Here is a 24,646-nt window from a genome sequence, read left to right on the forward strand (position 1 = left end):
ATCTGTCAGAATCAAAATACACATGTGAAGTAGACAATTGGATATGCAAGTCAGGGTCCAGGGGAGAAGCTCAGGCTGGAGACGAGAATTAGGAAGTCCTCAGCAGGGAGATGGCATTTAAGATCATGCGTCTAGAAGAGATTTTCTAGGAAGTGAGTGTGGAGAGAAGCCATCCAAGGACTGAGCCCTGATGCCTCCCACAATGTAGAAAGAGACAAGCCAAAAGTATGGGTCCATGTCATCTCTTAGAAACCAAGAGAACAGCATGTCTCAAGGTAGAAGATCAGTAACTACAACCAGTGCAATTGAGAAGTCAAGACTAAGGAAAGCTCTCCGATGACATTGGTGTAGCAGCGTGTGCTCATTGGTACCTTGAAAGAGCAATTTCAGTGAAGGACAGTAGTAAGATGCTCCTGGAAGGGATCGAGGTGGGCGGGTGTGGGCAAGAGAGAATGGGAGGAGAAAAACTAGAGGCTGAAAGTGTTTCCAAGAAGTCGCTTAGCTACAAACATTTCCAGAAATTTAGTTCTGTCTGAGGATGTCAGGTCATCAGCTGCAGTGAGCTCTTGATAAAGAACACACACACACACACACATCCACATCCATGTTTTATACTAGATCATCTATCTCAATGGCCCAGCTTTCTAAAATCTGGCCAGAGATCTCAGAGTTCCAGCTTCAGATTAAATCGAGAACACTGTAATTTCTCAGAGATTGAGTCACCAGAGTGCAAAGATCCCTTAGAACATTTTTTTTTCTTCTTTTTCTTTTTAATTGTCTCTCTTTTTAGTGTATAGTGGTGCCCAAGTAGAAACCCAGCTCTGCCCCGCTGGGGGGTCCCTAACGTCGGGTGCATGATTCATCCGCTGGAAGCTGCTCCCTCCTCTAGGCGATCACAATAACATCAACCTACACTTACAATTTCAGATGTAAATGAGGAAATGTATATAAAATACTACTACATTGGCTGTCTCAATAAAAATTAACTTATATCATTTAATAATACCTACCACACTAACTCGGATGTGCAAGGAAGAAGTCACTCATTCTTGCTTTGCTTCAGACATAAAGCAGGCCTCTTGAGCCCCAAAACGTGCCAGTTTCTGTGTTGGGCAGACAAAGGAGAGGGAGGGACAAGAGACCTAGTTGGGAGTGGGTATAAGATTAGACAGTTTGAAACCCAGTGCTTGGGTGAGACAGGTCGGTTGCTATGGGAGCATGCGGGCGGGGCATCTTACAGGGGGGATCAAATGTGTGTGCTGTGGAGGCTGCTTTAATGTGGTGGCTCCAGAGCTAAGCAGTGTAGATGGAACTAAGAAATGCGGTATAGACGGAAGTAGTGAAAAATGGTTGCTGAGGGGTCTGGGGCGGGGGAGGGGTGAGAGTAGAGAGGACCCGTGCATCAGACCTTCTTGAGCCGGAAGGGAATGGAGGAGGTTGAGATAAGGGGGCAGATCAGCGATCAGAGGCTTGTAATTTCATCCTTCCAGCAGAGGGGTGCCCCGATCATATTTGCATGCTAGAAACTTCATTCTGGGGGGCTGTGTGGAGGTTGAATTTCCAATGAAAAAATAGGAAACACTTAGGAAGCCTTTGGAATAGCCCTTCCTAGATCTAGTTATTAAAACTTTCCCCCACTTATTTTAAAATAAGACATTTATAAGTGGTTTAGGAAGCAAGTTAAATAAATGGTATAAGTACTTTGTTCCTTTTTTTTCCTGACAGATAGGTTGCTTAGTTTTATATTTTATAATATTAAAGTTAAATTTACTTTTTCGATGCATGATGAATAAAATTAGGTTAAAAAACATCGCAATATAAAGTAGTTGCTAGATGCCCACGCATTGTGCCAGACTCTTTGCAAACTGTGACCCGTGCAGTCTCCAGCCAGTTAATGAGTCAGCTGTAATTTTCAGCCACGTTCTACAGATTGAGAACCTGAGGCTTACCGATGACAAGTGCCTTGCCCAGTGTCACGTGGCTGAAAATGACAGGGATGCACTTTGAACCTAGATCATTTTGAGTTCAACTTCTCCTTCCTCCTAAAAATATATGACATATAGGTAGAGGTAGCATATTTTGTTTTATTGAAGAAAACTTCAAGGATGTAGAAATACAATATAAGGTTTCAACTTATTTGAATGACGAGCGATTTTGAAGAAAGCTAAACTATCTCAAAAATATGTCGGCATTCTAGAGAATGTGACTTTACCAGTACCAATTCCAGTTCACTTTTGTAAGGAAAATAAGATGATCGTTTCATTTTCTGGTTTAGAGCAAAATTAATCCTGTTAAAAATAGAAATCTGAGTTGTAAATATAGTCAAGTCAAACCTCACAAGCTTATTTGGAGGTAAAAATGAAATGGATTAAATGTAGGTTTTTTAACCAATGACTGCAGTAAAAATTGACTTAATATAGAGAGGAGTTTGGTCAAGGCGCATCCATCTCACAGCCTTGCCAAAAGGACATAAAACGCAGTATTTTGAATATTTGGAGATTTTAGCACCATCCCCTGACCCGCTCGTGCTTCTGGGTACACCCGATACAGGAAAGAAACAGGAACAAAGGCCTCATCGGGGATAAAAGCTTTGTGACCTCTGCTGTCAGGTTCTCAAAGGAAAGGTGAAGGCTCCTCAGATAACGGCCGGTTTGTTTAACACACAGCACATGAGATATGGGCAGAGAACAGCACCGTGCCTGTCGGCCGCCGCGCCTCCAAAGTGCGTTTTCTGAAGGTGATCGTCCCCTGCCTGGCGACAACCACGTGATCAGTGAACTGTCTGCTCACCCTAAAGTAAAAAAAAAAAAAGAGGATCTAGTTTAGATTTATTCATTAGAATGTGAAATCAATTAACACTTTGACCTTCTTTCGGAGGTTAGTTAAGTCTCACTCTCAGCCGGCATCGCCGTGTTGTTTGGGAACTGGACCCCTCCCCAACCACAGAAACTATGGCATTCCCCCCGGCCATGCCCCTCAGCCCCGGCCCCCTCCTCAGACCCTCCTGCTCTGATCGACTCTAACTTCACATCTGCACCCCGACAGGCTTGGGGAGTGCGGGTCCGTTCCCACACGTTGGCCCTTTCCTGCTTTCACCATCGAAGTGACTGACTGCTCCGTCAGCCTCTTGCCCCCTGGCATTCTGGGGTCCCATTTTATGGCAGGGAACCCTCATCCCAGTGGCCCCACGGAAGCCCGGCGTCTCCAGGCGCTGCCTCCGGGGAGTGTGGATTCTGAAATCTCTCCAGCCAGCCTCGTCTGCACTTGCTGCTCCACAGCCGACAGCCTCCGTGTGCTCAGAGACCCAGGACTCTCGGAAACGGCCATCAGGCATTCCCTCATAGAGTCACTTTACACAGCATCTCATCGCAGTTAGGTTGGTGTCTGGGTTCTGGCCGGTCGTGTCCACATCAGGCTGCAGCTGGCAGAGGCCGTTTTGATGTCCCGTGACTGTAAGTTGGTGGCTGCCTCTGGAACTAAATATTTGAGATGCTAGGTGGCCCCAAAGGCCTTCCCGATGTCTTTTTTATTGAGTCACAGAAATTAATACCTTCCCTTCCCTTCCTACTACATGGTAACCTTGCTAGTTAAAATGGGTTAAACAGGTCTTTTTTGTTCCTTTGTCCAAAGTGGTTTTTTTAATGTAGAATTCTATCAAAGCCTCTCGGATATTATTGATACTTACATGATTTTGATCATGCTTTAACCGGGAAAATGTAAATTTGAAAAATGAAAATGTATCTTGGACAACAGGTCAAGATGGCATACTCCGTCCATTCATTCGCCTCCCGTATATCTCAGACCCTCTGAAAAATACAGAATTACCACAGGGAATGAAATCACAGAAGAGACAAGAACGCAGAGGCCAGAGGCCAGTCAGTGGTGCGACGAGCAGGCCACCTTTTCAGGAACTCTGTAGATGGGAGTGATAAGCAGTCGAAATGTAGACGTTTCTCCCCAGAATCTGCTCTGTCAGCATGGCAGAGGCAGATGGGCTGTCTTCGGTGACTTCTTGGACAGGCTAAGGGGTCGGAGCCGAGCTGGGGGTTTGGAGAGAGACGTGAGGCTAAAGATGAAGGGGTCCACTGACAGGGCCCGAGAGACGTCTAAGGTGGACACCTTCCCACCCCTCGCTCCTGCAGACACAGTGCCCGCGGCCAGCACCTGCTCTAAGGAGAGGCACGCACAGGTGCTCCTGAGGGCACGGAGCAAACTGTCTGAGAAGCTCAGGCTGTGGTTACGGCCGCCCGTGGCCTGCGTTCCATACAGGCGTGCGGGCCGGTGGCTGGCAGGAGGCTCGGGGCCGCCCCCCGCTTCTCATTTTAAAGGAAACCGCCAGCACGGGTGGCCCTCCCTCCCTGTCACAAGTTCTAATTCAGGAGCACGCCGTGGGAAACACTTCTCCGGATTGTAGGAGAAGAAGCCGCCGGGCTTTTCTTTCTCAAATGCGATAAATTAGCGAGGATTACTGAGGAATTGGGGAGAATAAATGGCATGAAAAAAAAAAAACAGAAGAATTAACTATCTCTCAGGAGAAACAGAGATGGTTTACAGAATAGAAGAGATGGAAAGAAACAAGCAAAAACTTTAGGTTCCATACTGAGAAGGATTCAAGAAGATCTTGTGTTTATTAAGTAAGAACGGGATGACATGGGAAAGGATCGAAGAACAAAGATATTTTTCTAGACCGTAAAAATATAACTACTGAAATGAACAGTTTGATAGAACGGCTGAAAAATAGTCGATGAGATCACGGGGAAGGTAGGACAGTAAGGGGAAGATACAGAAAACGTGAGAATAATGCAGGAAGAGCTTTGGACAGATCCAGGAGATTTAACATATAACCAGAGTCCCGGAAAGAAAACTGAGGGAAGCATGTTATCGATGAATTAATGTAGAAAAAAATTTCGGAGCTACAGGACCTGTGCTTTCATAGTGCTTGGAATAGAAAATATGCATCACGAAATTTTAAAGCACCCACAGAATAATTCTGGGGAGACACAAAGCAGATGCCACCTGACTTCCTGTAGAGACACTGGGCGATAAAGAACAAGATGGTGATGATCTCGAAGTTCTGGGGGGAGATGATTTTCAACCCAATATCGATACATAGCCACATTATTCGTCATCCGTACAGGGAGGTTCGAATAGTTTCAAATCTTGTAAGTACTCCTAAAATCTGTCTCCTATGCACTCTTTCTTAGAAAATTACTTCAGTCGAGGATCTATTCTAGCTAAATAAGGACATAAAACAAGAGGAAACGTGGTACCTGGAAAACAATGGGTACGACTAGAATAAAGTTCAAGGATAATGAGAAGTCCCAAAGGGGAAAAAAAGACAGCTGGGCCACAGGCTAGCAAGCGAGGGAAAGTGGGACTCAGCACGAGAATGTCGACAGTCATTAAACTTGCCATAAGCCCCAAACAATCTGGGAAATTATCTAAGGGCAGAACAAGTAACAAGAATAAGAAAGCAAATCGACCTGCAGATAAAGAAGAAAGAATTGTGGTCCACTGCGCTGAATTCCGCAGTGTAGGAGGCAGTGGTTAAGAGCATGGCCCTGAGGACATGGGTACGTGTCTTGCTTCCATTACTTACTGGCTCTGTGACCTTGGACAGTTGGGTTCAACTCAACAAGTATTTGCCGAGCGCCTGTTTGGCGCCAGGCGGTCCTTCCAGGCGCTGAACACACAGCCGAGAACAGCAGATGCCAAAGCCCCCACTCTTTCGGAGGTTATCATCAGACGAAGGTATGCTGTCACATGGTGACATGAGGCGCAGGGAGGAAGAGTAAGGGAGGCCGGGCTGTCCGGCCGGGGTGGCCAGGAAGCTATGAGAAAGCCTCAGTGGAGCAGGCGCCTGAAGCAAGGAGAGAGGGGCCAAGTGTGTGCCTGGCGGAGAATGTCCTGAGGTGAGGGTCCTGAGGTGACATCATTCTCAGCCTGTTGGGGGAATAAGATGGGGAGTCTCGGCAGAGAGAAAGACGCGAGACCCCCACCCAGTGATGGGGACAGCCTGGCTGGCGTCCGACCCCACGGTGTGGGTTTTTCCCACTCCCAGGCTCCCTGCTTTAAACGTAACGTCCAGGGAGTGTTGAGGGTAAAATATTCCCGGGTCTTTGGTCAGTGTCACACATTTGAGGTCATAGGCGTTGATTTGGGCAAACAGGGCCTCCGTGCTGGCTGCTGACTGTAAGTTCTAGCGTGAGTTCAGTGGTTATAGCTAACCAGCGTCTCTGCCTTAGTAAGCACGAGGCTTTCAAATGTTTTTTAAAATCTTTATCAGAGCAACAGGGATTATGTGGAGACAAGCTATTCTAGTAGATGCACAAATAAACTTAAATAATTAATAACTGAAAATCTCTCAAAATGGAGTTAATTCGCAACCAAGCCTGTTATCAGAATTCCTCTCACCACTGTATTTAACCAAGGTACATTTTATAACTTTTACTATAAAATTATGTGTCATATATTTAGTTCAAGTGACACAGCATTATATATTTTATATAATATGTATAATTTTTGCTTATATATATTTTTAAATATATGACAAAATTACACACATACATATATCTGTATATATGTATATCTTTATATATATATACATATGTATATATATATGTATAAAACTTTACATTGCTGTAAAAAGTCTAAAACCTCTGAAGGCTAATCCCAAATGGATCTATTTGTACATATTGTGCTGTTTATTATCAAAGCACTGACTTTGGCACAAAGACGAAAGTAACCTGAGTTTTCCTACAATCAGTGGCGGAAGGGCATTTGACCACAGGGGACATATAGTCTCCGTGGGGGCCGCTGAAACCTCGCATATTTCAGAACTTCCCACCATGCCTCCTCTAGTAGATACTCAACAAATATTTTTGACTTGACTATTGGAAATTAACTAGCGGGTGAAAGCGATACATCCCACGGATAACCGGAAGTCACGCGTAGTGCGGAGAGAAGCATGAACACGGAGATACCAGGTTCTCCCCGAAGTGAGCGAAACCTCACAAAGCGACCCACACCTACTGGGAAGACTTGGCTCCGTGGGTGCTGGAAATCTAGACGATAAAGCGCCCGCCGCGTCGCGTCTGGGCCTCCCCAGTCTTGGGAAAGTGGCCGTGTGTGTTCAGGGCTCGGCCGCAGGATGCACAGAGGCCCAGGCAGCCTGCCAGAATGGCATCGGCTCAGCTGTGCAGCCCGCCGGCTCCCTGTGTCGCTCTAGACGTTACAAGAAGTAGGTGCGTGAGAGACCGGTCGTGGAAACAGACGGTGCCTGTCATATGCCGTCTCCATACCGGGGAGTCCGCGGGTAGAGACTGGGCAGCAAAGGGGACCCACAGAAAACCATGGACGACTTTGACCAAATGGACTTGAGCGGCCCCTGCAATTTCTGCTTGCTATGTAAGCATCTTCCAAGAGACTTGAGAGTGATGACTTTTCCTGTTCAGCTTCCTAGGCAGTCATTAGAGAAGGGACGTCACACTGAGCCTCAGCTGGCATCTGTATTTCCCGATGTTTCTGCAACCTTAGCTCCCCCGGAATGGACAGATAGCATGTGTGCGAAGTCAGAATCCCTCCTACAAGAAAGCCTTCTTTTTAATAATTGATGTAGAGAAGAGAAGGCAGTGTGCGTTTCTCTCTAGAACAAAAAATAATACTCACGCCCGCATTCAGAGGCATGCACACACACACGGGTATCCATTCGGGTCCGAAGCTCTGCTGGTTAGAGGCAGATAATGCCACAGCCCCCTCTGTGACCAACTCAGTTATCTGGTTGTTGTTGACAGGGCCACGAACATCCCCTTTCCCCTTGACGGCCAGCTTTCTGGCAAATATGTAGCATTTGCTTTGCACCGGCAGAATCAACACGAATGGATGTCTGTTCTAGAAAAACATCACCAACATCACTACCGCACCACACCAGCTGGTGGCTTGGTGGTGACTTCTTTGAATAAAGACAAAAAGGGAAAAGACAGATGAAAAATGGGGTGGGAGAATTATAACTATACATCAGGCTCATCAATGGTGCGTTATATCAGAGAATTCATGTTTTCATAAGTATAACTTGTATTTGAATAATTATTTGCATATAATTAAATTACTGATTTGATTTTAAAATACACACACACACACACACACACACACACACACACACACACAAGCTTTTAACCAGCAAAGAATCAAGGAAAAAAAATTTATTTGCTTATTTCACCACAAAATTTCTCTCAAACGTTTTTATGTGCCAAAATGATGTTGAATGAGATAATAAAAATTTAGTAGTGTTGATATAAAGAATTTTAACATGTAAATATATAGAGAACGACTAATCTATGATGCCGTTTTTCCCCTGTAAATTATGTTGAGGATTAATGGTGTCTTATTCTTCTGGAATTATCACCAGGGCCACTCTCTGAGTGTTGATGAAACACAGAGAGCAGTAGAAAAATGATTCAGTGAAAATACATCTTAAGTTTGCATTTCAGAAGATAACTTTTGAAAAGAAACTTGTGCCGCTTACGTATGGCGTATCTAATATAATCCGAGTCAAGAGGCCCATGTTTAAGATGCTGAAAGCAAAGCATCTTAGTTCACTTATTTTTTCAAAATTGTGAACCGATTTATGGAGGAAACTGCATACTTAAGCCAAGTTTAGTCTGGTAAAACTTCTCCTTGTCCAAACCCTGAGAATTTCATCTGTGCCCCTTTGCTGGCCCGAACCACACACACAAAACTAAACGCTTAGCTTCAGTTCCTATGGCAGTCAGTATTTCAGGACAGAGACTTCTGGTCCCTTGGAGCCAAAGCCTGTCTGTCAATCCTGCCTTGCATCTCAGTATAACAAAAAAGTTGAGTCAAGAGCACCTGGTTCTGGATTCTTTCCATGGAAATATCCATAATTATCCATAGCAATTAGGTCCGAAGCCAGACTCCAGATGCACGTTCCAGGATCGCACTGATGGGGCATTGAGAAGCAGCTGTTGAGAAACAAGATGACGCTCACTGCATTTCGTCCGCCTTGTTGATAAAGGAGAGTATCTGTGTGAATGCGAGACTGGCCCTTAAAAACTCTGGTGAGCGACTCATTAATAAAGCACCGAATCATAGATCGCTCTGTGTCAGTTAATGAGGACTCTGAGAAGGGAGTGGTAGCCACCACGCTCCTGGTCCTTCCCACTCAAGGATGCTGCAGCTTAAAGCCGACCCCAGGAGGAGGCAGGCTTGGGAACAGATTGACCTAGGTGGCTTCTCCCAGGTCCAAAGTAACACTCACAGATAACACTTTCTTACAAGTTAATGTCGAAAGACTTTCATTACAAGCCTGAAATCAATTTCTGTTGCCCTTCTGTCCAAATATTTTACAATTCAGAATTTTCTCCCTCCCAGTTTCTTACCCTGCCCCGGCTCAGCTGGGAAGGACCTGGGGTGAGTCCGCCTGGGAGTCCTTCCACCAGCTTCAGGCCATACTGTCACTTGAATGATTATGATTATAATGAAGTTACTTTTAGAATGGCTCCTAAGAATCCACGGGATGCACGATTGTCACTGCAACGACCCCACCCTCACTTGATCCAGGAAAGCAGACATGACCTGAGAACTTGTTAAAAATGCAGAACAATGGGCCGTTCCCTGAACCTATTGCGTCAGAACCTGAATGTTAATCAGGGGACTCCTGCACTCCCACGCACATGGCATTTGGAGAAACACCAAATTACGTGGCCGGTACCTTCAGAGCTACTCTCTCCTGCCGTTCTCTCAGGGAAGATATCAAAAGCACCTCGTGTGTTTCACTAGTACCAGAACCATCTTAGACAAGTAGGTTTCCACAGGCTCTTTTTGTAACTGGGAGTTGTGTGTGGGTTGAGACACAGTAGACCATTCACTGTGCTGTAGATATGAAGCCACGTGACCTTTGAAAATAAAAATGGCAGCGGCCCCTCCCAAGAATGCAAGGGTACCAGACCCCACACGGCTCGTTCTACTTCATTACCACCGTCTCATTACTTCCACGTGCTTGCCCGTCACAAAAGGGCCTGAACAAAGGAACCCTGTTTTCCCAACAGCTTGGGGAGAAATGCTTGTGGTTAGAGAGAAAATACAGCCATAAGGGGTGTGTGCTTTTATCAAGGTCACCGTCACATGGCACACTTATTGTTACAGCCTGGCCAGCGATTTCGGCTTTGAAATTCTTCTTGCTGGAACATATTCGAGTCCCACGAGATTATAGTATTCATTGGGTAGAAAGTGTGGTAAGGTTTCATAATTGCAGTTAAGTATGTTGGAAACCTCATCAGCCAAGATACAGGGAAAAAAAATCCTTATGTGTTTCGTGCATTGCCAGAGATGGCGTGAACATTCAAGTTATTTGTGATAACAGAGAAGCTGTAGTAAGTTGGCGTAATAAATGAAAATCTAGCATTTATGAAGTCGATGAAACAGGAGGGCGTTTTTTACCTTCCGAAACAGACTTATCAAAGTATCCTTTGATATCACGTGGCCTGTTACACTGTTATTATTAGGCTTTGGTTGGTTTTATCATTCAATATAGATGAATTAGTAATCTCCCTTCTAAACATGAGGCTGAAATATCATTCATAGCCTACATAGAAAATGTGTCCATGTACTTTAACATTCATTAATACATGAGATAAAATGTCAAACTAATTCAATGAATAATGATCATTCGCCAATTAAAATTAGTGCATGGTCTGGACACAGGAACACAGGAGATATTTTGGGGTCTTTTAAGTACTGAATTAGCATAGGAGTAGGAAGTAGATTTTGGAACTTTTAGTCAAAAGCAAAAATCAAGAGTAAAGTAAATAAATATTATGGTGAAGTACCCCTCAGATCTAAGTTGTAGCATTTGCATCTCTCAGCAACTTAGCCTACGTTTGTGTTATGACGATGTTAACCAAAACTCAGTTACCTCCAGTATTTCTAAAAGGGTTTATTTGCCGATGTCATTTTTTTACCCTCGCGTTTAATGATAACATATATCAAACCAGACTTTTTAAGAAGTTCAGATTCCACAAAATATTTTCGGGCCACAAACTACCGCAGAGCGAAGGCCCCCAGCTCGCACAGGTCGTGCTACCTGGTCACGGTGCTTAGTGACGCCAGCAGAGCGCATACTGCTGAAATCAGAGCGTTGCAGGTGGGGGGCATTTGCAAGGGGGAATCCTGCTTCCGTTCCAGGCACCACCCTTCTCTTTAAAAGTTGTTTCTCCCTTCGAAGATGTAGTGTCGCTACTAAATTATCAGTGCGTGAACTTTGCAAACGTTTGTAAAAACCCGAATTGCTAGATGTTTACTTCAGATTTTCCTTCATGGCACAGGGAGTGGATAGCTCTTCTGAAGACAGCTCTTTATCGCAAATGCAAGCACTTGTCTCTGCCACCTGTTCGCAGACATGCCAAGTCTGCTGCCTGCTCTGGCCCAGTGAGGGCTGTGTCTGTCAGGCTCTTCTTTCCCTCCTTCCCTTTCTTTGCAAATGAGCGTTGGAAACTGGCTCTCAAATTTAAGTAACCAGATCAGTGGCAGTTTGTCATAAGAACCTAATATCGATGTCTCCAAATGGAAGCGTGCAAACGTGTTCTTCGCATGCAAAAGCAAGTGAATTTGCATTAAATTAGAGAGTCATAAATTATATAGCATAGAAACGAAAGAACGTGAATGAGTCCTGATGAAAAAAAAAAGAATGAATTTGCTTCATTCTATTCAGTAATTTGGCATAGCGTGGTAGTAAATGATATTATTTGAAGAAAGCAAGAAATGATAACATGGGGGTTGTAATGCATTAGATATTCTTTCTTTTAAATGTGCCTATCACCTCTCTCTCTGCTGAGGACAGGCAGGTTCTAATTCTGATCCCTGCTAGAATTATGAGGCATGGTGAGGTACCCATTACCACGCCCAGCTAGGAAGGACTGGGCCAAGCCCAAATCTTTTGGGGGGTTGTGTTTAGGAATCAGCATTTCAAAGAGCCCCACCCCGGAAGATTCTTTAGGGAATAAACAAAGATTTGAGAATTAATCATGTTCTAAGGAATGAAAACTCAAAATGCAAAAAGTATATATGCATATTTAAGCCGAGTCTTCACTCATGCAATTCTCATGAATTTATGTGTGATCTGTTGACTATTTCAAGTGCTTTCGAGTTAAAATATCTTTTAGTTTTTACAATCGATTATAATATGAATTCGTAAAAAGTTCACGTACTAACTTGCATTTCTTTTAAAACACAATGTGGATTAAATAGATACTAATAAAATCACATCTGTAAATACAAGCACGCTAATCCCCTGCAGAAGGCCTCTGCTCTGGCTGTTGGTTCCATTCAGCTGAGACGCTGGGGTCTTCCTGCTCAGGGCCTTCCTCCGGCCTTATGAAATGTCAGATGCTCAAAAGAACTTCTTATCTACGGCTATGCCACCCTTGAACGTGCCTTGGAAGCTAAGCAGAGTTGGGCCTGGTTAGTACTTGGACGGGAGACCACCTAGGAAGACCAGGTGCTGTACGCATTAAAAAAAGAAAAGAACCTCTTGACCAACCACCCCACCCCCCATCCAAACAGCATACCCTCCGACACCTTGTCTGCTCTCCCTTACCCTGGTCTGTCTTAAGCACCTCAACTCCTAGAGATTACCCGGATGTTCATATGTATCAAATGAATGACTATATTGACCAATATGGATCAGCTGGTACATAGAGATGATCTATGTAAAATCTAGCTTGTAGACATTTACACATCAGTCTAAACATGATAAATATTGCATATCGCCAGTCAGGTGAAAAATGATAAATGTTGCTTATTGTTGGTCTGAGGAAAACAGAGCCTGTTGGATTCTCCGGCCCAGTGAAAATGTGGTGTGGAGGATGAGACAAGCAGCAGTTTGAGCTACATAATCGTTTTCCATGTCATACCCTCCCTCTGGTCTGTCGCAGGCTTCCTCCTGGATTAGCAAATGCTTGTTATCTTCCATTTGCAGGTTTAATTTATGCCATATCGCTTTTTAAAAAGGATTCCGCCTTTTCTTGGGTATTTTAACACTTCTTTGTCTTTTGGACTTTATTCATTCCTGCATTCTTTGCAGTTACCCATTACCAAGCAACACTAAACTTTTAAAGAAAATAAAACAGTAAAATTTATATTTTGCAATATTTTCCCAAATTATCAAAATGCGATCATTTATACTATTTCACAATCAAATCTCTAAGTTGTTTTTTGATATTTTGATAATTGATATTAAGCATGTTTTATTTAAATCAAAAGGCGTGCTTTTATGAGATAACATAATTTCTCGATTCTAAGATTGAATGATATGAGAATATTTACCTTAGGTAGTTTTGGCAGTTGGAGAGCATTTTCATACATGACTGGTCTCATCTGGAGCCTCCCACAATCTCATGCTGTCCAGATGCATTTGTTACCATCTGTATTTTTCCACAAGGCATCGGGGGCTCAGAGAGGTTCAGTGACTTGTCTTTATTCACCCACCTGGTGAGATATAGATCTGGGGCCCAAATCGTGTCTTCTTATTTCAGGTTGTCTGGGCAAAATTGACTCAAGAAACAGCAACAGAATGACTACTTGAGGTGCTATATCTTTTTACTTCAGACATTATACATCTGTGCTTGTACAGCCACCTCGAATGTGCAGAATTTGGTGGAGAGCCATGACGTCCAGCTTCTGCATAGGCGTTGCCTTGTGAATGGTGGTTCTGAAGTGCAGGTGTCTACACAGAAGCAGGGGATGTCCGGGGTCTAGTGCCCACCCCCCCTTCCAGTGGTCCAGCCCGCCCAGCCCTCTCAGCCCTTGGAGCCCATACCCTGCTCTGTGCCACAGGACTGAACCTTTTTCTGTCTCCTCCCACCACCAGAGCCACAGCTCAGTGGCCAGGAGTGGCTTGGGTGCTGAGCCACCTGAGTACTCAGGTCTGTCCCAGCAGTCGTGAGCAGGTGACTGACATTTTATGACAAATGATAGCTCTCGTTCAGCCCCTGTCTCAGGCCTAGTTCCCCATCAGTCAGTTCTCCTCTGTCCTCCAGGGCTCCTGGGCCTACAGGAGGTGTGGCCTGCACGGAGTACCCGTGGGGCTATTACACGACCCTTTGGCCCTCCGAGCCACAACCTCTCCGCCTGTCAGCTGAGTATTCATGTCTCAGATGCGGGTCTTCAGACCCACTGATTTCAGAAACTTCATAGATGAGAATGGCCAGCGCCTGAGCTCCTGAGAGCCAAACTTTGTCTTGTGAAGAGCTAAGCAGGAAGAGTAGAACCACGTGACAGCATCAGCATGTTGACTTTGGATGCCGTAAGCATCGTTGCAGAAACCTGTCCGAAAGTGCCCCGTGGACACAGGCGTCACTCTCGCGTGGCCCCTGTCCGCAGTGGCGGGGGACCTTTTCAGAGGGGTCTGCTCTCCCTTTTCTCTCTGGCCCACCGCTTTTTCCATTGCGCTTGGTCATGCTGCCATTCTGAGCCCTGAGCTTGGTCAAGGCGAGGCTCTCACGATTGTTCTCCGTCAACGCGATTGCCCTTCACATCTGTGACATTTTGGACAAAGTCACAGATTTATTTTTTCTTTGAATTAGCAAATATATACACCATCTCGTGATATTTTGGAGTGGAGCCTATTCCCAGAAGAGAGTGTGTGAGGATTTTCTTGGAATGGCCCCAAATAAAATAAAATAGGTCTGTTATATGGGTCTTGAACGTTCGTTCTTGAGCAGGAGGGGTAGAAAGCGGGAACCCCAAAACTTGCACTTAACCTTTGATCCCTTGCCTCTCTCTTCTCTCTTAGTTCTCTAAGTTTCTCTTGCCCATAGCTGTGCCCGCCCGTGAGCAATTGAAGCTTGATCACAACGGATAAAAAGGAGTCGTATAAACAGTACTCCTTTTTGAAAGCTTTGTCTCATTCAGCACTGTGCATAATGCTTAACTATGCAGATGTATTTTGCATAAAGGATTCCATAGGGAAACACTATGAACTTATAGTTTTATCAAGAACGTGCTAATAAAAGAGCATAATATACTTTTCAAATATTGAATAATTCTATTATATTTTTTATTAATATCAGCACATGAAACGTGCGATATCCACAGAGGTAGACCTTATCTTAAGCTACTTATCCCTGCCTTCGACCATTGGTCAAGTATACTGATAACAAGTTCCTCCTGCCTGGTAAATGCTCGCACTAAGAGGATTTTCACACATGCCCTGGGCTCATGTCACCACTTGAAGGACCAGCAGGTCTTTTTCATTCCTCATCCTTAGATGTTTTCAGAGACTGAGAATCATGGAATGGTGATGAATTTACAGCTCTAAGTCTGCCAGTGATGGATGACTTTTATTTAACCATACAACATTTGGATGTACTGTTAACTCTTAGACATCACGAGTTTGAGCTATGCAGGTCTACTTATACATCGATTTTTTTTCATCTTGTAAACAGATGATAAAAACTTATAGTATTGTTAAATACAGTACTATAACTATTTTTAATGACATATTCTTTTTGTTAGCTTATTTTATTAATACAGCATATAGTACCTGAAACGTAATCACTGTTTAAGTTATTGGTAAGCTTCTTTCTGGTCAACAGTAGGCTACTAGCAGTTAGGTTGTGGGGAGTCAAAAGTTACATAAGGATCTTCAACCACATGGGGGACCAGTGCCCCTAAGCCCCACATTATTCAAGGGTCTAGTAAAAGGACTGTTCTCTTGCATCTGTACTTGAAGTCCTTGGCAATAGTATCAAAACCTCAAGAAGCAGGAAGAACTGACAGCAGGAACTCCGGGAATAACATACTTAAAATATATTCCTGGAAAATAAGCACGAGATAACATTTAGTGTGCTGTTGGCATGTGATAAATTAGATGCAAGGGACCTAATAATGTAAACTGGTTATTTTGGACCTATCATTCATCTGAACACTCTAAATCAAGATCAATTTAATTACTAGAGAAGGGAAAGGTAAGGAGCTCGCCTGTCGTGCTCATTCCTCAAAACATTCAGTGATTTTCATTCACTTAATTCATGGAATTCTCAGCAATGCTGCAGTCATTCAAAAATCCTGTTTTCTGTTCATTTACATTTAAAGCAGCCTGTGTAAATATATCAGTAAGACACTTATCTGTTGGCAATTTCAGAGCTTTTGAATGGCATCTTCCTCAAGTATACTAGGCACGAATATTAAATAAAATCCTTGTGGTTAGGGGATCATGAGGGAGGAGCGTAGTCATCGACCATTGATGATTTGGCCTTTAAAGCGGCCACCAGTGAAGGCCACGGACCAGCAGAACAGAGGTAAAGCTGTCCACAAACAGCACCAAAATGAAGGGGCTCCAGGCCCCTGTTGCTTTCGGCTGGGGGCTAAATGGGGGCTCTGCATGGGGCCTGTCGAAAGCCAGGCAGTCGCTAGCTCCTAGCATGCCCTGTGGCGTTAGCATTGGGGCTGCAGCGCCCTGAGGTTCCTGTGCGTTCCTCACTCACACTGCTGGGTAATCTTCTCTGCTCGGCGCCCCTTGGCCCGCATTGTCCCTGGGCGCCTGCCGCCCCATCCGCCCCCGTAGAGATGGTTCTGCGCCTGTGATTCTGGTCCTGGCTCTCAGGCAACGTTTTCTTTTCGCCGTGCCAACTCCGCCTCTTAGCGCTGGTCAGATTGTGCTGCCCCTTGTGCAGAAGTTCCCTAGCCCACGGCATTGCTTCGAAGCCGCACCTCTGTGCGACAAAATGCCATGGAAAAGGAGTTCCACCTCATCCACCAGGAGAGTGATGTATAGCCTCGACTCGTAAACTCAACCCATTATTGACAGCCATTTATCCCTTTAGCAGAGGACGGTGGACTGTAAATGCAGATGTTCTGATTCGGAGGGTAAGAGTACAAGAAAATGCCGCTGGAAAACACTTTAAAATCCGCCTCTCTCGGGGACTTAGACTGTTGTTAAGTCTGAACATTTCCGTTTGTTCATGGCCAGGAAAGATCTGACGGGGACAGACGGGTTCACTTTTCAGGAACGGTATCGGGGTGGCTTTCCATCATCATGGCTTCTTCATTTGCTCCTGACTTTAACCGTTTCTGTGGTAAAACTGACCATGCAAGGACCGTGGGACAGTGTCTTAGGTTTGACTCTGCCTGATCCCTTGAGAGCAGAAGCATGTGACGTTCGTTAGGCTGAGCACAGGGACGTTTCATGGGCCCCGTTCTGCGTGGATTTCTCTCAGAATCGCTATCCACCTTCTGGGGAGATCGGGTCTGGGAGCAAAGCGAGGCAGCCAGGTGATGCCGACAAGCTGGTTAGCTTGACGTACTGCTGCCATTTGTGGTGTTCATTTGATTTTCTGCAGATTTTAAACATTTCTGTCTCCCCTCCTCCCCTCCCCCCCAAAAAAAATCAAATACATCATGAATAAAAGAAAACCAGTTCTGTTCTCACGGGGGCCAGGCCTTCACGTCTCCTGTCGTTTTGTTTCAGCTGGGTCCCGGGCCTCGTACAGCAGCCAGCACGGCCACCTGGGCCCCGAGCTGCGGGCTCTGCAGTCACCTGAGCACCACATAGACCCCATCTATGAAGACCGCGTCTACCAGAAGCCTCCTATGAGGAGTCTTAGCCAGAGCCAGGGGGACCCTCTGCCGCCAGCGCACACCGGCACCTACCGCACGAGCACAGGTGAGTGTTCGGGACCCCACTCGGGGGCCTGTCCGGTGGGGAGGGGGAGCGGGCACAGATGTGGGCTCAATGTAACGCTCCCTTGTGAAAGGGATGTGTGTGTGTGAGTGTGTGAGTGAGTGTGTGAGTGTGTGACCTCTCTCCCCACAAGCGTGATGGCCTCCTCTGTCATCAGTGTCTGCCCCGATGGTGACAGAAACCAATCTGACACCATTTTAGCTCCCCGAGTATATTGTGAATGGAAGAAGGACCGTGGGGGTTGGAACCTTATTTTGTCAAACAGGCGAATTGAAGGAAACAGCGCTAATTTTTTGTGCATCGTTATTAATGCTTTTAATGAACATATGTATTCCAAGAAAACACAGTGATTATACGGGACGTAATAGGCTTATGCCTAATGTTGGTAAGCGTTTTTTAATGATATACTTATTTGGCAAGCTTGGGGAAAACATATTTACTAAAAGAGGTAGCATATTTTGTACATTATTTCATGCACACTATGAGGTTAAATCATAGGAAATTATTATTTAAAGGTAGGATAGTGGCCATTGAATATGGTTCAATCAACTTTATTGTTCTCCCGGATTCAACATATATTTTGAATTGAACACCACCATAGGCCACATGATGAAAGACAAGTATTTCTCAAGAACAAATAGCCATTTGCAAAATAACTGGTCAAATGTCATGGTGAAATGTGCTGGAGAACACTCATCCTAACTACAAAATTGATATAATTAAGAAGATGTCGAGAATTGCACTTATAAAGCCTCGCATTGCGAAGTAAACTTAGAAACTATTATGGAGCTGACTTGCAGACAGTAGGCTCTCTCTCTTTCTAATGCTCCATGGTCCCGGGACAGGGGCCGAGGCATGGGGAGGCTGAGTCTCTGGTGCAGAACTTGGCACACAGGGCTCTGTGCGTACCTATGTCTGAAGACTGTTGTAACTCCTAGTTACCCCGAAGTAGAGCATAGCAATTTTGTTAAACTGTATTATGATACTAAATTACACGTTTTGAAATCCAGGCCAGCTATGTTGCTTTTATAGTTGATTATTGATATTCACATTTCAAGATTTCACTGCATCGTAGGAACAGAGGCACAAAGTACTCTTTATTTTATTTTTGACATCACAAATTCCGTTCAATAGTAATAATACATGGATGAAAAAGAAGACCCATTTATCCTTCTGTCAGAATCTCCCTCACCCATCAGCCTGCACCTCCGCTCCCATCTGAGGCTGGGCTATTTTAACATTGAGTTTGTTGCATATTATTAACTAAGGTAATTACATTTCCATGCATCCCTTATAATAGACAAAGATAAAAACCTCCGTGATGTTCAGTATCTAATTTGAATAAAACCTGACAACAAAAGGGGTTCTGTTGATTCCCTGTTCCATATTCATCTGTTCATAGAATTGTCTTGTTAAAAATTTCTAGGGGTTAATGAAAATCAGCTACAGTAAGGAAAACAATACTTCATTCATCTATGTCAGCTCAAGACAGGGGAAGACATTCGCACTTTTAGGAAACAAAACCGTGGCATTTCCCCTGAGCCAGGGGTCAGCAAACTGTGCCTCAGGGGTCTCGTCCAGCCGGCCACCGGCTTCGCCAGCACTCATCTGCTAAGAATGGTCGTTACATTTTTAAGTGGTTCACAGCCAAAGGATGGATACGATTTCGTGATATTTAAAACTTATGTGGGCTCAAGTTTCCATGTCCACAAATAAAGTTCTTGGCGTATGGCCACACCCATTCGTTCGCTGCCGTTTATTGGGTGTCGTCCTTAAATTTCGCGCCACTGTGGCCAAGCTGAGTAGTCACGGCAGAGACGAGGTGGTTGGTAAAGCTGGGAATATTTGCTTTCTGGCCCATTAGAGAAAAAGTTTGCCGACCCCTGCTCAGAGCTATCCGTGGAAAACCGTGCTGAATGAGGGAAGGCTGTTTTTCATTGGCACCTCCAATGAGGAAAGGTAGCAGTGTCCTCTAAAGGGGACACTTCAAAGTGTCGTTTCCAAAGGGGAAAAGCTGTTTGCCCCCGCAGAGAACTGCTAAAGATGTGGCAGCCAGATGTCCAAAACTCACCCTAGCCTGCACCTTGGAACTCGAGGCACTTTTGAGGAAATACGCTGATTTATGCAACGCTACAGAAATTTCCAAAAGCACTTGAATGGTCTCTCTGGGTGATGGGAGAAGCCACCTCTTTCCAGCTCCTAGGCACAAAACCACAGCTCTATCTCCCCTGTACTCACACAGGTTACTCCCTGTTTATACACTCACTTTATTTCATTTCCAATTCGTTCACTTCCCCAGCTAAATCTGCAGCTCCAGGCACCTTCTCTATCAGAACCCACATGTCTGTGGAAATGTCTTTAATATGGGTGTATGTCTTTTACATATAAATTATATACATATTGTACATTGTTACTTTTTAACATTTTTTATTTTTCAGTTACATTTGGCATACAACATTATATTAGTTTCAGGTATACAACATAGCGATTAGACATTTATATAACTTACAAAGTAATCATCTTGATAACTCTAGTGCTCCTCTGACATCATACATAGTTATTATAATATTATTGACTATATTCTTCATGCTGTACTTTGCATCCATCCCCATGACTGTTTTATAACTACCACTTTGTAAATCCCTTCCCCTTTCTCGCCCACCTCCCCAACTCCCCTCCCATCTGGCGACCATCAAAACATCCTGTGTCTTTGAGTTTCTGTTTTGTTTGGCTCTTTTCACGTGTAAGTGAAATCATACTGCATTTGACTTTCCATGTCTGACTTACTCCGCTTAACACAGTACTCTAAAGGTCCGTCCATGTTGTTGCAGGTGGCAAGATTTCATTCTTTGTTATGGTTGCGTCATATTCCATTGTGTGTATGGACCACCTCTTGTTTAGCCGTTCATCCATCGATGGACTTCCAGGTTGCTTTCATGTCTTTGCTGTTGTAAATAATGCCGTAATGAACATATGAATTCCCATGTCCCTTTGAAGTAGTGTTTTGAGGTTTTTTTCCAGCTAAATAACCAGAAGTGAGATTACTGGGTCCTTCTTCATCTCTTCTCATAGGCTTTGTTTTAAAGTCTATTTTATCTGGTATTAATATTGCTACCCCAGCTTTTCTGTTTGTTTTCGTCTCTTTAGTTCAGTCTGTGTGTGTCCTTCAATCTGAAATGAGTCTCTTGTAGGCAGCATATATTTAGGGTTTTGTTTTGTTATCCATTCAGCCACCCTATGTCTTTTGATAGGAGCATTTAATCCATTTATATTTAGAGCAATTGTTAATACATGTGTAGTTATTACTCTTTTATTATTCACATTTTTTATCTTTTTTTCCTTCTTCTTTTTAAAGAAGTCCCTCTAACTTTCCTCATGCTGGTTTGGTGGTGATGAACTCCTTTGACAGTATTATTAAATTATTTCAGGTAAAAGTCAGAAAGAAGCGTTGTCAGATTACTTTCCCACATCCAGGGGGCCATTTTTCTCACCCCTTGTGTCGTACTCACGCCACACTGGGCACCACCTTCAGGAGGCTTCCACGGTCGGAGCAAACACCCGAACTCCTTAGGTAAAGAGGACATGGTCTTATGAGGCCTGTTAGACTGGAAGTGTGTGTAGGGGACGCTGGCTTTCGGCTCAGGCTGGTGGCTGAGTGGCTTGAACAACCAGGCTTCTCTCTCTGCTGCTGCTAAGCAACAGACCAGAGCCTGGCGTTCCTTCAGGTCAATCCCTGAAGCATCTCCTGTCTCCGATTCTTCAGGCTCAGGCACCCCAGCCACTGCAGCCAACACAGACCTCTTCCCCATGCAGGCCCAGCGGCAGGGGGTGGGCTCCAAGGCTGCCTTCTGGCCTCCCTGGGCCCAGGTGGACATAGAAGCCAGCATCCTGGCCCCAGAGAGTGGTAGCCTAAGAGAAGGTAAAATCCGCCAGGTTCAGGTAAAACCATTGAATCAGCATGGTCCCTTGTCAACAGGGCTTCCCAGAGAGTCCTTTCTCCCAGATCAGACAGCCACTCCTCTCTTGCAGAGCCAGTGAATGCATGGAGAGAGAGAGGGAGACAGAGACAGGCTGGCCGCCGTTAGTGACCTCGCCCTGGTCAGGGAGGCAAGGTCGTGTGAACGGCCTCAGGAAAAGTAGGCCAGGGAGCCGGATGGTGGCTCGACTATCCCCACGCGCTTTTGTAGGACAGTCAGCCCAACGTCTGGGGCTCTATTTCTTGCATGATGGAAATTTAAAGAGGCACTTTCAGCTATGGTGTCTGTTTAAATAAAACATACCTTTCATCTGGGTTAAGACTTGTCAAAACCGGAGTTTATACAGGGCATGCAGCCAGACAAGGAATATGCGAACCTCATGGATTTGCTTATAGTAAAGTCGATTAAGCAGAAACTAAATAACACAGATTTTTTATTTTAAACTCAAAATATATCAATGACTGTCAGCTTAGGAGTCATTTGATTAACATGAACACTTGACCGCTGACAGCCCCCAAACACATCTTTCAGGAAAAACTAGTGAAAATGGCCAACGTCTGCTGTGATGATAGACACGTGCATTTCCTTTTGGTTAAATGCGATGCTAAGTGAGTGGAGAAAACAAGCTTTCTATAACGAAAGTGTCGGCTTGTAATAAAGAGTGAATTATCACAGATACGTTGCAGGAAGAAAGCATACTAAGTATGAGACTGACAAGTATTGCCTCATAAAAAGAGAAGAACGTGGTGAAAATATTGCACATACAGAGAAAGTACTTTTTTTAAAAAAACCTTAATTCTCTGCAGTAATAACCAGTGCTTAGTAAAGTTACAGAAGGAATACATAGAAACTTTATGGTCATCACATTATCACGATTCTTCAACAATATATAAATAACATCTTCAATTAAAATCATCTGAGCCCACAAAAATGGAGGATACCAGTAGTTTATTGCTCATGAAATGCTGTTACTTCAAACTGTGAACATGATTGCTTCTCATTAGAGCAAGTCAAAGTAGGACCTCCCTAATTTCTTCGTTAAAAGTTTTGCCTTTTTGATCTAAAAAGTCAGGGGCACGTCGTTACCCAATTGGAAATTTTTAATAAATGTCTTTCAACTAAGAATTGCTCCCAGTTGCTTGCCTGTGTTAACTCATCTCAGATGGTGTAAATAAAAAGTTTATTTACTTTTCGATAGGGACGGTGAAAAAAGGGCGAAGGGATTAAGAAGTACAACCAACCAGACAGACACGAAATAGTCATGGAGACAAAGTGCAGCATAAGGAAAATAGTCAGCAATGCCGTAATATGGAAGGGGGAAGAGGGGCGCCAGATTGAGTGGGGCGAGCGCTTCGTGAGTTGCATAGACCTCTAATCACTATGGTGTACAACTGAAACTAGAACATTGTATGCCCGCTGTAATTGAAAAAAAAATGTGTCAAATTGTACAATGTAAACATAAGCAACTAGTTGTCTATTATACTTCAGTAAAGTGGGTGGGGGCGCGGATCTAATTACGGCTGAAGGAAGAGAGTTTGCTAGTAGAACAGTTCATGGGGAAAACTCAGAAACATCGACATCAACTCCAATAATAATGATTTTGTTACAACCGAAAATTCTTTGTTAAACGCTTCTCCCCGCAAAGATAATACGTCACGTTAAAAGATTATGTTACATTTACCCGTGAATGTCTTTCCATGGAGTTCAGCTTGGATCAGCCTGTGTGGAGCACAGAAAATTGGAAGACCTTTACGATTCAGTTCTAAATGATGATGTTGTTGGAAATATGGTAGATTGGGTACTAAGGTTTCCTCATTTCTAAAGTAATGAAATTGGACTCTCTTGCAGAGTGCGTAGGCCATGTCCTTGGACCCATTGTCACTGAAGTCATCTTTATTTTCAGAGAGAACACATTAATTAGCCTATTACAGCATGCTTCATTTGTATTTAATGTGTGTGAATGCTTTTTACATTTTCATATTTCTCTATATACAAATACACCTAAAGGCAAAGGTAAATAAAACAAAGACAAAACTAAATGTTTTTCTTCTTTTTGTTGAACTCTACTTTATAGCCTTCCTAAGTTTCTTCATGTGTCAGATTCTTGTATCTTACTCTGTTCTCATTTTATTCTTTTGTCAGTAAATAATGCATGTAATGAGCTATTATCATCAAAGTACCTGGAGAATATTTGATTTTTTTTAAAAAGATTACTCTTCCCCATCTTCCAAATATAACACAGAACACATTTTTCCCCCCTTTACACACTAGACCTTTATTTGCGTAGCTCCATGGGAAACAGATAACTTCATAAAGCACACAGATGCAGGGCGAAGTATCGAGTGAACTGCTGAAGAGGCCGCTTCTAAAACCTCCCCAAAGAGACCAGCATCAGGATTCATTGAGTTCTGAGAGCTTATTGAGGGGAGAAGGGGCTGTTTGCAGAGCAGGTGAGGACAGAGGAGTTTATAGAGCTGATGAAACGTCTTCCACTTGAAATGTTTGCCACAAGAAGGTTCAACTGAAGGAGTAATCCCACAAACAGGCGATTTGGTCAACTGAGCCCTAAAACTCAACCAAGAAAATGTATAACAGGACAGGAATGAAATGAAATACTGTATTGAAAGAAAGTCTTTTAACAGTGTGACCAATACCAGCTTATCCATACCAATGGAGATCCATGGTTTGTAAAAGCCATAGGCAAGGCAAAAAGGAGGAATTTAATCTTTACCTGTAAAAGTCATTTTTTTTTATGTCATACTTAAAAATAGGAGGCATGTCACTGTTACACTACTGTTAGATCTGTTAGATTCTCACACATTTTCTTCTCTTCGATCATATTACCTGTCCTTTAATGTAGTGGATTTTTCCCCCTGTTCATGTTGGTATTTTCCTTGCATTGACTAGTCTCTAATTTTATTTTGATTTGGAAGTACCAGTTTTAATTCCATTTACATATCTTGAAATTCTC

At 43.8% G+C, this 24,646-nt stretch overlaps 1 protein-coding gene across 4 annotated transcripts in view; it reads left to right on the plus strand.

The window, feature by feature from the left end:
- Positions 1–24,646, plus strand: part of CTNND2 (catenin delta 2) — a 751,200-nt gene that overhangs the window by 428,139 nt on the left and 298,415 nt on the right. For all 4 annotated transcript variants that reach the window (XM_036225698.1, XM_036225697.1, XM_016163669.2 and 1 more), the window contains one exon: positions 17,486–17,680. In XM_036225698.1, the coding sequence (XP_036081591.1) occupies positions 17,486–17,680 (195 nt within the window). The remainder of the gene's footprint in view (positions 1–17,485; positions 17,681–24,646) is intronic.

The sequence above is a fragment of the Rousettus aegyptiacus genome, unplaced genomic scaffold (assembly GCF_014176215.1).
Source record: "Rousettus aegyptiacus isolate mRouAeg1 unplaced genomic scaffold, mRouAeg1.p scaffold_m13_p_8, whole genome shotgun sequence".
NCBI lineage: Eukaryota > Metazoa > Chordata > Mammalia > Chiroptera > Pteropodidae > Rousettus > Rousettus aegyptiacus.